The sequence below is a fragment of a genome, unplaced genomic scaffold, assembly GCF_019419815.1.
Source record: "Pyrus x bretschneideri cultivar Hongxiangsu unplaced genomic scaffold, Pyrus_bretschneideri_v1 Contig15, whole genome shotgun sequence".
Classification (NCBI taxonomy): Eukaryota; Viridiplantae; Streptophyta; class Magnoliopsida; order Rosales; family Rosaceae; genus Pyrus; species Pyrus x bretschneideri.
In genome coordinates, this window is record NW_025999446.1 from 6,005,520 (window position 1) to 6,019,469 (window position 13,950).

At 36.1% G+C, this 13,950-nt stretch overlaps 2 protein-coding genes across 2 annotated transcripts; one reads left to right on the forward strand and one right to left on the reverse strand.

Annotated features, from left to right (window-relative positions):
• Window positions 1-5,457: 5,457 nt before the first annotated feature.
• Window positions 5,458-6,336, reverse strand: LOC103965586. Its single transcript, XM_009378662.2, has one exon. It carries the CDS (start codon window positions 6,334-6,336, stop codon window positions 5,458-5,460), a length of 879 nt encoding a protein of 292 aa, XP_009376937.2.
• Window positions 6,337-11,027: 4,691 nt separating this feature from the next.
• On the forward strand, window positions 11,028-12,429 carry LOC103952884 (zinc finger MYM-type protein 1-like). The gene is made up of 2 exons (XM_048580557.1): window positions 11,028-11,499; window positions 11,552-12,429. Exons 1-2 carry the CDS (start codon window positions 11,028-11,030, stop codon window positions 12,427-12,429), a joined length of 1,350 nt encoding a protein of 449 aa, XP_048436514.1.
• Window positions 12,430-13,950: the final 1,521 nt, after the last annotated feature.

The window sequence follows — 13,950 nt, forward strand, 5'->3', positions numbered from 1 at the left end:
TTATCTGCAGAAAATTAAGGATGCAAGAGATCATCTTGCTTCAACAGGTGTTTTTTTTTAAGATGAGGACATAATCATTCTTGCTCTTAAAGGGTTATCAGCTGATTACAATACCTTTCTATGTGTTGTTCGAGGAAGAGAAAATGAGATTTCATTGAAAGATTTTCGATCACAGCTTCTTGCTGAGGGAGCAATAATTGAATAGTCTTGTAAGTCCTCTGTGAAATTTGGGTCTGCAATGGTTTCTAGTAATCAGTCAGGAAAAGAAAAAACTCTTAGTCTTGAACAAGTTCCATCCCAATCTCAGGACTTTGATATCAGCTCCTTAAGCCAAGGTTTCAATATTAATGGAGCATCTAGTTCCAGTGGGTCTAATTCTGGTCAAGGGTCATTCTCTTCATATGGCTCTGGAAATTTCAGTGGCAATCCATCTCACTTTAATGGATATAAAGGTTCTAATTATAGAGGAAAAGGAAGAGGTAGATTTCAATACAATAATGGTCCAAGATTTCAATCTTCATCATACAACTCAGGTCCTGGAATTCTTGGTGCCCTAAAACCATTTTAACACAACTGTTCTGATCATCCAAGTGAGATTCCTGTTTGCCAAATCTGCAACAAGAAGGGTCATGTAGCTACAGACTGCTTTCAAAGGCACAATACATCATCCAGTGGAAATGGTGCAATCATACAATGTCAGATTTGTTGGAAGTTTGGGCATTCAGCAACTCAGTGCTACCACAGAAACAATTTTGCATACCAAGGAAGACCACCCTCACTCAATCTCACTGCAATGCAAGCCAATTATAATCCTTTTGCACCACCTGAACAATTTTGGGTTGCAGATATTGGTGTCACATCTCACATGGCATCAGAACTTGCAAATTTGAATATATCTACTCCATATCAAGGCACTGATACAATAACCACTGCTAGTGGTGCAGGTTTGACCATTTCTAACATTGGTACATCAACACTGGAAGCACCTAGCCACACTTTTACATTGAAAAGTGTGTTGCATGTTCCTAAGCTATCACAACAACTAGTGTCTGTATATCAACTATGCAAAGATAATAAATGCAGATTCATATGTGATGATATTTCCTTTTGGGTTCAGGACAAAATCATAGGGAGAATACTTCTCAAGGGACTGTGTAATGTTGGTTACTATCCCATTCCATTCCATTCTCCACATAAGCCATTATCTGCATTACATTCACATGCATGCTATCTAGCCAAACCTGTTCATACAAGCTTATGGCATCAGAGATTAAAGTATACAACAAATGCGATTACTTCTGCAATGCTACAACATACAAAGGCTTCTAAACTCAGAGACACTTCTCCAATCATCTGTACACCTTGTTTGGAAGGCAAATTTACAAAATTGTCTTTTTCCTTTCCTGCAACTAAATCTGTAACTCCATCAGAAGTAATTCATAGTGATGTGTGGGGACCTGCCCCTGTGTTGTCATTTGAAGGATCTAGGTACTATGTTAGCTTCATTGATGAATGTACCAGATACACATGGATTTTTCCAATGAGAAATAAAGGTGAAGTTTTTGCAATATTTGTTAAGTTTCATACTTTTCTCAGTACTCAGTTTTCTGCAAATATTAAAACATTTCAAAGTGATGGTGGTGGTGAATATACAAGTCACCAATTTCACAATTTCTTAGCATCAAAAGGAATTTTTTTATCAAAAATCTTGCCCATATACCTCTGAGTAAAATGGCTTAGCCGAGAGGAAACATAGGCACATTTTGGAAATTGCTATTACATTGATGCAAACTACTAAACTTCCATCCAAATTTTGATTTTTTGCTTGTTCTATAACCATATATTTGATTAATAAAATGCCCTGTGCCACCTTGAAAATGCAATCTCTCTACAAGTTGATTATTGGCACACATCCAGACCTTACACATCTTAGAGTCTTTGGATGTGCATGTTACCCTTTACTGAAACCAATAACAGTTCTAAATTACAACCAAAAACAACAACTTGTGTTTTCTTAGGGTATGTAGAAAACTACAAAGGTTTTATATGTTTAGATAGGAGTACAAGAAAGATTTATATCTCTAAGCATGTTCTTTTTGATGAAACACAATTTCCATCTTCAAAATTGTTATTTGCTACACATCCCATCTCAAAACCACCATCTGTGTCAACCCTGCATTTACTTGCACCATTAATACCATCAATCTCTCTGCATAATCAGGTCACATTACCCTTATCTCATATGCTTTCATCTTCATCTCAAGCTTCAGAGTTTTTAAATCAATCATCATCTAGTGCCACAGAATCTTTGAATGCATCTATAGCCTCAGAGTTATTGGAAACACAATCATGTAGTGCCCCCAGATTCTATTCAAACACCTATGCTACATACTTCAGATACACATTCAGTTTCACCAATCATAGGACCTTAATAGCATACAAATACACAGTTCCCTACTCCTGTTGATCTTGATTTCCAACAAGAACAACTTACTGTTGTTCTACTAATCCATATGAATTTGCATCCAATGCAAACAAAGTCAAAGAGTGGAATTATCCAAAGAAATGCCTATTTTGCCTCAGTAGCTGCAAATTCCACACCAAAAGAACCAAGCACATTCAAAGCAGTTGCAAAAATCCCAGAATGGCAATCTGCAATGCAAGAGGAAATTGATGCTCTTCATTCTCAAAACACATGGTCACTTGTTCCTCTTCTCGAGCATGAAAACCTTGTTAGTTGTAAGTGGCTGTACAAGATAAAACGAAATGCAGTGGGTCCATATCCAGATACAAGGCAAGACTTGTTGCTAAGGGGTATCGTCAAGAAGAAGGTATAGATTATGGAGAGACTTTCAGTCCAGTAGTTAAACTAACAACAATTCAATTGATTCTTGCATTGGCCGCTCAGTTTAAGTGGACACTCAGACAATTGGATGTCAAGAATGCATTTTTGCATGGTATACTTTAAGAAGAGGTTTATATGGAACAACCTCCAGGCTTACAAAGTTTTACCCACCCTTCAAATTATGTCTGTAAACTTAAAACCTCACTCTATGGTTTAAAATAAGCTCCCAAAGATTGGAATGAGAGATTTACAAGTTTTCTACCAGGATTGGGGTTTCAAATGTCTTAAGCAAATCCTTTTTTGTTTGTCAAACATACACCACTAGGCATGGTTGTTCTCTTACTCTATGTTGATGATGTAATCCTCACAGGAACTGATCCTTAATTGATTTCAGATGTCATTGCAGATCTTACCAAAGAGTTTGACATGAAAGACTTGGTAATCTTGAACTATTTCTTAAGGTTGCAGATATACTATAATACTGATGGGCTGTTTATCTTTCAGTCAAAGTACATAAAAGAGATAGTGGACAAGGTTGATTTATAAGTTTGCAAACCTTCTGCCACTCCATGTCTTCCCTATCATAGGTTGCTCAAGGATGATGGCAAACCTTATCATAGCCCTGAGCAATACAGAAGCATAGTTGGAGCATTGCAATATCTCACCTTCAGTAGACCTGACATAGCTTTCTTAGTCAATCAAGCTTGTCAGTTTATGCATAATCCCATGGAGTCCCATGTTATTACAGTTAAGAGAATAATCAGGTATCTCAAAGGCACTTCAGAGTATGGCATTCAATTTCGATCCAATTTTGATCAGGACCTATCTATCTGTAGTCATACAGTGATGCAGACTAGGCTGAGGATCCAAATGACAGAAGGTCTACTTCTGGTTTTATTGTCTTTCTTGGCTCAAATCCAATCTCATGGGCTTCAAAGAAACAACACACTGTCTCCAGGTCTTCCACAGAGGCTAAGTATCGAGCTTTTGCTATCATTGCTGCTGAGCTTGCCTGGATAAGGCAATTGTTCTGTGATTTACATATCCATTAACGTTGCCACCTATGATTCATTGTGACAATGTCTCAGCCATAGCACTATCTACAAATCCAGTATTTTATGCCAAGTCAAAACATATTGAAATTGATTATCATTTTGTTAGAGAAAGGGTTACAAGGGGAGATCTTCAGATTCAATATGTATGTTCAACAGATCAGTCCACTGATATATTAACCAAAGGACTGTCTGCACCACTGTTTCAGTTGCATTGTGGCAATCTCATGCTCAGTTCACTCAAGCATGAGATTGAGGGGGGATGTAAGAATAGTGAACTGAAGAAAACCAATATCCATGTGGAAGATGAATCAATGGTTAGATTGAGTGACACTTGTCAAGAAATAACATAGGTTGTTATAAGGTAGCTTTTTAAAAACTATATAACAATCTTTGTAATTCAATTGTAAGGCTGTCAAGAAATACAACAACCTTTTCTCTCTCTAAGATTTGATTCTCTCTCTTTCTCTCTCTATTTCTTTTTCTTCTGCAATCACCTCTGAGTTCTAAAGCTTCTTCCTCAAGTTTTTTCTGCAATTCTAACAATAGTTTGTTTAACTGCTCAAAAGGACATTCAAATGATGATGTTAGAATTTTGCTTGTATATTGATATATAGAAGGAATTTGATATATCATGTAGACTGAAGGCCAAAAGCTTATTTGTTGTTCGGTTTCAAAAGATAATATTTCTTTGAACCATTAATCATATCACACTTCTATAGTATGATAACGCGGTATAACTGTCCGTCAAAGGTTTTTCGTATGTATTAATGATTATCGTTAGATACAGTTGCTATTCGATAAAGGGAAATATGCCATTTTATTTTTTATGCGTTGTTTTTGTACACTATGTCATATAGAAATTTGAGCGCTAAAATGCATACTATTAAATGAGAAATTCCTAATATCGTATGTCTTCGCTAGCATCACGTTATATAGAAAAAAAAATATAAAGAGAAAGTAAATTCTGGCATTCCAATGAATGATATTAATTCTAATCCATAATTTTTTGTTAAACAAACAATATTATCTACGCTAATTAAGGGGAGATGGTGAGTTAGCCTCGCAATGAGCTAGCAATAATTTGGTTCAAATTTGCATTTGACGAGAATCGAACCTAAGACCTCTCACTTACAAGTGAAAAGGAATACTACTCGGCCGTAGTACTAATTGTCAATTCTAATCTATAATTAAGCAAATTAAAAAAAAATGTCACACTAACAAATAAGAGACTATGAATATTAAAGTCAGAAGTTTTAATCTTTAGTTTGTAATTTTTTGTTTTCTTCTTTCTTGACATCATTAGCATACAAGTTAATTAGATGTTTGTGAGGGTTCAAAATATACTACAATTCAGAACATAGTAGAGAACATGGGGAAGTAAAATCAGGAATTGCATAGACTAAATCTGAAAAACTTAACCCATAAACAAAGCATTTTATTTTCATCCTTATATGACTTAAGTACAATGTCACAGCTCTCATGATAAAAAGATGCAAGAAAAACTAGTAAACTTAAGCATCATAAACTGTGGCGCTTTGTCCTTTGGGGTGATCACCTCTACTCCCTTCGCTCATACTTCCTCGCCCAAATGTGTTTTCTGTTGATCCTGAACTTCGAAACTCGAGTCCCTCTCAGAACACGATCGACATAAACGATGGTACTCAACACCAGTTTAGCATACAAAGGTTGTTTATTAGGAGGAACATTTGCCATTTGCACACGTTCCACACAGGTTTCAGAACCCAAAAGTTTCATGAATAACTCCTTGACCTCATCCTGTGACACAGGGAAGCCTCTCGAAAATGTTAGGAACATAGCCCTATCATCCACTGACAGTTCAAGGAAAGGGCTCCAACCCCATATCCCTCCGGTAGGAACACCGTGGTTGATGGAGCTGTTGGGGTTAACTATTTTCACGCTACCAAACAGCCGGTTAGGAAATAATGGGATTACAAAAGTATCCTCCGGACTAAAATGTGCGTAGGAGCGCGGAAACAAAATCCGCTGCAAAATGTCAGTAAAAATTCTAGCACAGACATTGGTAACGAAATTTTTTACCCCACTGATTAATGTGTATCGGTTTATGCTGATGATTTGGAGTGAAATTTCCTTCCCCAGGAGCCTTTTAGTGAGGAGCAGACTACCACAATTGGGTGCAGTTCTTGAAATGGTTCTAGGGCAATTGGTAGACTCTAAGCACTTCAAGCATTGGACAGCTTCATTAGCTAAACCATTGAGTACAGCGTTTGAAAGCCTCACCATCTTGTACATGAATTTGTTGTAGCCCTTCTCCTGGAGAAAGAGCCACAACGCCATAATCATCAAGGATTCTGCTAAGTCACGATGGAGAACGAGTACCAATCGAGAAAAAATTTCTCGATTGGTGGTGTTGATAGTGTGGAGCGCCTCTTGGCTAATTACAATGGAGGAGGACATTTTGACTGTGAGTTGGTTTGTATCTAAGAGAAGAACTAAGAAAGTTGTGTGGTAAATGATTGGTACAAAGCTATATTATATAGGAGAAAAAAGTGTGGGGGTCCTTCATGTCACATGGCAATGCCTCATTCACGTGACACTTACATACACCAAATAATTTAATTAAGAGATGTCATGTGTTTAAAGTTGATAGTCATGTTAGGTAAGTTTTGTAACACCACGAAGCACACTATAATATTTCCTAATTTCAAAATTTTCGATTGGGATTATTCGTAGCAAGTTGTTCATAAGCACATGTAGATGCATGACAATTGTTCTTCGAGTGCAGAAGTTTATATAACCTCCCATATATGATGTTTTTTGTGGCATCCGTTCTTTAAACTCACAACAACTCCCATCACTTTGATTGGATTTCGTTCACGACATCCATATCCGGTTTGATTAATGTATTTAAATCACCTTTGGAGATGACATGCTAAGTGAGAAGCGTTACTGTTGTTGGACGTATAAAATGACAAAAATGTACACGGATTCATGTAAGAGAGAAGTTGTTTTTCATATTTTTTATGAAAAAAAATGTTATATTTAAACTGGCGGCTTTGTTCAAGAACTAGTTACATTGACCCACCAAAAATATTAAATTGACTCACCAAGTTTAAATGGAGACAAAGATGCTGTAGAATAGTGAATGATTCACGTTCAAACTAATAGTTTGCAACTCTATTTCAAGATAATCTTCCTAAAAATTGGGGTATTTATATTTTCATCACTGGATAAAATTGTATTACATTAAAACCAAGTGTTATATTGAATTTCGATTGAGTGTTGCTACCTAACCACCTCCCTTCCCCCTCCCCTCCCCCCCGCCCCCCCCCAAAAAAAAAAAAAAACCCCTTCTCCCTCCTCACATTATAATCTCACCCACCATAAAAAGTGAACAAAAATTAAAGGGTAAATTACATAAAACTATCTCAACTATTGGGTCATTAACAGTTTCATACATCGTCTTTAAAAAGTTTCAATGTCATACCTTATCTTCGAATTTTGTTGCAAGATCATACTTTCCGTCAGTTGTCTGTCAATTCTTATATTAAAAAACTAATAAAATATTATTAAAAACTAAAATACAATTATTTTAATATTGGGACCCACCCACCTTCTTCCCTCCCACCTGTCTCCCCCTTCACTCCAGAGCCCCCCCTCCACCCCCTGCAACCCAGAAAGGAAGAAGAAGAAGAAGAAGAAGAAAAAAAAAAACCATCTTCATCTTCCTCGGATCCTAACCCCCCTTTCCCTGCAACCCAAATCTCGTTTTCCGCCGATTCCGCAGGTGGAGAAATTGGGCACGTAGAAAATGGGGGGAATGGGTGTGGATTTAAGGAATGGGGTGTGTAGAGGAGGGAAGAGGGTGGGTGTGGAGGAGGAGGGAAGGGGAAGACGGGAGGGGGAAGAAAGGGGGTGGGTTGAAGGGAAACGGGGTCGGGGAAGATGAAGATGGTTTTTTATTTTTTATTTTTGTCTTCTTCTTCTTCATTCTTTCTTTCTGGGTTGCAGGGGTATGGGGGAAGACGAACTTGGTTGTTTTTTTTTTTTTTTGTTTTTTTTAAATAATAAATAACTTTTCTTTAATTAATTATTATTTTAATATTTAAAAAATATTAAATGATTTGTTTTTAGTTTTTAATAATATTTTATTAGTTTTTTAATATAAAGTGTGCCACATCAGCATTTAACAGAGGAATTGACAGACAACTGACAGAAGGTATGACATTTTAACAAAATTCGAAGATAAGGTATGACATTGAAACTTTTTAAAGACAAGGTATGAAACTATTAATGACTCAATAGTTAAGGTAGTTTTATATAATTTACCTAAAATTAAAATATTATTTCCTACTCACTATTATTCCTAAAATAGCCCTTTAAGCAAAAGAATAAAAAATGGGGAACACATACATGCCCAGCAGTTGGTTCTCTCTTTTAATGAGATATAGCGGAGTTAGTTAACCATGCCTTTTTACTTGTTCTTTTCTTTTCTTTTTTCTTCCCCTCTCTCTACCTTGCGAAAGAGGTGCACAACCATAGCCAAAGCTTCAATCGAACCTCAGTATTGTCCTTGATTCATTAAAGTTTTTGTTTTGGATAATCCGGAAGTGGTTTCAATGATTTGAGATTCTTATTTCCTTCTAAATTTCATGGTTTCTAGAAGATTGGTTCAAGGATTTGAGAGTTGTATTTTTTCAAGTCCTATTTACTAAATGATGGGTTAAGTGGTTTCGGGCTTCTCCTCCATCAGATGATATTTCACATTGATCAATTTCTTCTCACCCAGTTTCAAATGCAAACAGCAGCTTCTTTAACAGAAAGTCCCCAAAATATTCAACCTATATCTTTAAAAAACTAGAAAGAGAAAAAAACTCAAATCATTGGTTGCCAAAAACTATAGGGTGGAGAAGGCGCATATCTCATTCAAAGACAACACACAAGGATCTCCGATTCTTCTTAAGCTCGAGATGAGAGTCGATTGATCTGCGTCTGCTCACGAGGCAATATTTTATTAAAAGATGAGTAAAAAAATAGGACAATAGGGTGGGTTTAGCAACTCTCTTTAGATTTTAATCACTATTCTAGTTTCATTATTTAGGTACAAATTGTAGGTACATCTAAAATCAATCTAAATTTCAGATTTACTAAAAAAATATTATTTAAGGTAAGGATGACAATCTAATTTACTATAATAAATGATCACAAGTAATTTACGATAAAGGGTTATTTTCAATTCCATATAGGTGCGTTTGTTGTACCAGACTATTTTGGATTAGACTGACTTTGCTTGGACCAAGTAGGACAAGAATACTAAGCAGGATACAAATACTGAAATGTTTGATTGTGATGGCCTAAAATACTGAAATGTTTGATTGCAACCAAATGTTTTTATTTCGACTGCCACTCTCCCCATCAATTCAAATGTTTCTCTATTCAAAAAAGCTTTCCTTGCCATAGTTTACTCTATTGCCTGAATTCCATGCTTATCTCATTGTGAATTTTTTTTTTTGTCAAACAATAGATTTTATTAGATTAGATGTTAGATTAACCACGAACGGGGTTCAAACCCACACTATCATATATCTCATTGTGAATTTGGCACCACAATTCATATGCCACACATCTGTAACCAAACCAATGTTCCAAAACAAGTTTGAATTAAAAACACAATAAAAAAAATCCGAAGAAATGCAACAAAAAACCTAATCGAAATCCAATTAAGAGTATCGAGGAAAATGAATCTTTCTCATTAATCTAAAAGATAAATTAATATCCAGTGGCGACGCCACATGAGTGCGAGGAGTGGCGGCCGCCACTCCCCTCACCGGAAAACATAGCCCCAGCGCAGGTTCAGCCCCTCCCCTCCCGGAAAACCCAGCCCCTTCTTTCCCTGTTTGTTATACGGTGAACTGGTTATGCTGCACAGCAGCAGGGTGGATTCTAATTTTTTTTATTTTTCAAATCCAGACCAAAACGACATCGTTTTGATCCTGGTAAAAAAAAAAATTAAAAAACTTACACGAAACAACGTCGTTTCGCTTGTTTGAAAAAAAAAAAATTATATGGTGGGGGGAAGGGGGACCGCGTGTCCCCCATTCAGCCTCTCTTTGCTCTCTCAACCTTTCTCAGAGCCAATTAAAGACAGAGAGCAGCAAAGCTGCCCCACAAAATCCCAGCAGGCAACGGAACGGAACGAAGCCGTTTCCTCTCACAGTTTCACTCCAGCCGTTTCCTCTCACTCTCATAATCTCACTCCAGGCTCTAGCCACTGAGCCACTGGCTTCCACTAGGTCAGCCTTCAAACTTCAATTCCAAGGTAAATTTATAATCCCTACCTAGCCCTAAATAATTATTTAATACGAATTTTATTTAATTGGTAATTTGGTATAGAAATAGAATCATATTAATATGGTAATGCACTAAGTTGGTTATTGGTTGTTGATTATTGATATGATATTATGAAATTAGTTTTTAGGGTGAAAATTAAAATTAAAATTCTTGATTATTGATTAATTAATTGAATTATTACATAATGTATACAATTATTCATATGATTAGTTCAATTGAATTTTTATTTATTGAATAATTTGTTTGCTAATTGGTATTGATTAATTGAATTGTTGGTTGGATTAGTTATTATGCATATTAGTATAGTTTACTCTAGGATTAAGAGTCTAAGAATTTTTTTTTTCTTTCCATTTTACAATTACATAATGGAACGATACTATAAGAAACAATGCTTAAATCTTCCTTCAAACATTTCGGATAGTCCTTCTCCTTCAAATATTCCGAATAGTCCTCCTCCTCCTTCAAATATTCCAAGAAGTCCTCTTTCGAATATTCCGAGTAGGTCATAACAAAGTGAGGCTATTGAGTTGGATGAAATATTGGCTAATCTTCCTGCATACCCTGCACATAGACGTCGAATGCTTGATTATCCACCTAATTATCGTGAAGCAATTTGTAGACACTATCTCCAAAATGATCCTTGTCAACCTAGAGACCACATCATGCCAAGAAAAGTTAGCGACAATCGATGTTTTATCATTGATTGGTTTGATAAATTTAAGTGGTTGGAGTATAGTATATAAAAAAATGCTGCATTTTGTCGTTATTGTTATCATTTCAAATGTGATTTTGATCAAATGGGTAGCACTGGAAGTGATGTCTTCACTGAGATAGGGTTTACAAATTGGAAGAAAGGACCCAAAAATCTTCGAGTCCATGAGGAAGGTGTTGGAAGTCTTCATAATAAAGCTGTACAACAAGCTAGATATTTGATGACACAAAAGCAACACATTGAAACATTTGTGATTAAGAAAACCGATGAAGCTCGCATTAATTATCGTAATCTATTGAGTGCCTCACTTGAATGCACAAGATGGTTGTTGGGAGAAGGTTTGCCTTTTCGTGGCCACGATGAATCGTTGAAATCAAGCAATAGGGGTAATTATTTGGAGCTTATGCAATTTCTTTCCAAGCATAACAAACAAGTTAGGAAGGTTGTGTTTGAGAATGCTCCCAAGAATCTTAAATATTCTTCTTCTGATATTCAAAAAGATCTTGTCCGTGCTTGTGCCATTGAAACTGTAGATGCAATCACTAAAGATATGGAAGGTGCATTTTTTTTTTCTTTTGGTTGATGGGGCATGTGATTCTTCAACTAAAGAGCAAATGGCGGTGGTATTGCGTTATGTGAACAAAAAAAGAGAAGCAATTGAAAAGTTTTTGGGTGTTCAACATGTCTCCTCTATAACTAGTAGCTTGCTTGAAGATGCCATTGAGAGATTGTTTGGTACAACAAATTTGAGTATGTCCAAGTTACGACGACAAGGTTATGATGAAGCTAGTAATATGAAAGGTGAGTTAAATGGTCTTAAAACAAAGATTTTGAACAAATACCCTCAAGCATTTTATATTCATTGTTTTGCAAACCAACTCCAACTAGCTCTTGTATTCGTGGCAAAGGAAAATGAGGATGTTGCCAATTTCTTCATCAATGCTAGTAGTTTGGTGAATCTTATTGGATCATCGTGTAAGCGTCCTGATGCATTTAGAGAGAAACAACAAGAACAAATTCAAAAAGCTCTTGATCTTGGTAATCTTGAAACAGGTAAAGGGTTAAATCAAGAAAGTAGTCTCATGCGTCCATGTGATACATGGTGGAACTCGCATTATGGTACTATAGTTAGTATTATTGTTATGTTTGAAGCCATGTTGGAGGTGGTTGAATGGATTAAAAGTGATCGCAACCAAGATAATCTCGGTGAAGCAACTAGGTTATTCAAAGACATACAAACTTTTGATTTTGCATTTCACCTTTTCTTGATGAGACTTATATTGGGAATTGCAAATGAGATATCACAAGCATTGCAAAAGAAAGATCAAGATATTGTGAATGCGATGGCGTTAGTGGAAGTATGCAAGAAAAGACTACAATCCTTGAAAGATGATGATTTTGGGGACTTGCTTCATGATGTAGAAAAGTTTTGTGAGGAGCATGATATTGTCATTCCTAACATGGAGGAATTTGCATTTCGTACCTAGAAAATCAAGGCGTAAAGCTCTAAAAATCACACACTTCCATTACTATCGTGTGGACCTCTATTTTGAAGTCCTTGATATGCAACTAAAGGAATTGAATGATCACTTCAATGAGGTAAATGCCGAGTTGCTTCTTTATATGGCATGTTTGAGTCCGGTGAATAATTTTGCATCTTTTGACAAAGCAAAAATTGTTCGTTTAGCCCAACTTTATCCTCAAGATTTTGATTGTATGGACCTCATGAATCTTCCAATTCAACTTGACAATTACATTCTTGATATGAAGATGGATAGTGAGTTTTCATCATTGAGAGGAATTAGTGATCTTACAAAAGAGTTAGTGAAGACCGGGAAGTGTGAAAGCTATATGTTAGTGTATAAGCTTTTTACATTGGTTTTGGTGTTACCGGTTGCAACCACTTAGGTGGAGAGAGCTTTTTCTGCTATGAAGATTGTGAAAACACCATTGCGTAACAAAATGGAAGATCAATGGTTGAGTGATAGCATGGTTGTTTACATTGAGAGAGATGTATTTGCTTTTATTGATAATGAGCCTATTATGCAACGTTTTCATGACATGAAACCTCGCCAGCAACAATTGTAATTTGTTTGTATTGATTAATTATGAAGGACATTACTATATAAAAAGATTTAGTTGTTGCAATTATTCTTTAACCTTACACTCTTTTAAGTTTGCCCCTCCCCCCGAGAAATCCTGGCTTCGCCACTGTGTATATATACATACATGCTAAGGAAGAGGAAACTTACTAAGGAAAAAGGTAAAAACATTTACCACAATAACTACTGACTTCCTTAACTAACTTTTAACTCTTGTGAGTTATTTACATTATTGGTTACTCTAGTATTCTCTTCACACCCCCTTAAATTGAACAAAGAAAGTTGAAGAGATAGTTAGGATCGATGTTGAAGAAATCTTTGTCTGGAGAGAGATTTTGTGTGGATATCTGCTAGTTGATCTTGACTGCATACAAATTAAACTGTGAGTAATTTAGCAAGGACTAGATCGTGGATGTAGTGATAGTCAATCTCAACATGTTTAGTTCTTGCATGGAAGATAGGATTTGAAGCCAAAGCAATGGCTGAAATGTTATCACACCAAATCTAAGGCAAAATTGGTAATTTGAAACCAATATCATTGAAGAGAGTGCAGATCCAAGTGATTTCAGCAGTAATGTGGGCTAAAGACCTATACTATGCTTCTATCGATGAACAACAACAATATGTTGGTTCTTGGCACTCCATCTTATAATTGCAAGACCCAGAAAAATACAAAAGCCTCTAGTAGACCTGTTATCCTAAGAGCAGCTAGCCCAATCAACATTAGAAAAGGTTTTGATTGGTAAAGAAGATGAAGTTTTGGGAAACCACAAACCATAGCCACAGGAACCTTTCAAGTATATGACAATTCGTTTGACTGCTTGAAGATGTTCTCTAGGATAACACATAAACATGCACATTAGATTAATAGCATAAGAGAGGTCTGGTCGAGTCCAAGTTAGGTAT

What these genes read in the sequence shown, in the direction of transcription:
- LOC103965586 (XM_009378662.2), bottom strand. Translation starts at nt 6,336, where the DNA reads ATGTCCTCCTCCATTGTAATTAGCCAAGAGGCGCTCCACACTATCAAC.
- LOC103952884 (XM_048580557.1), top strand. Translation starts at nt 11,028, where the DNA reads ATGGGTAGCACTGGAAGTGATGTCTTCACTGAGATAGGGTTTACAAAT. An exon ending in AATCACTAAAGATATGGAAG is followed by an intron (nt 11,500 to 11,551) that starts GTGCATTTTTTT and finishes CTTCAACTAAAG; the next exon opens with AGCAAATGGCGGTGGTATTG.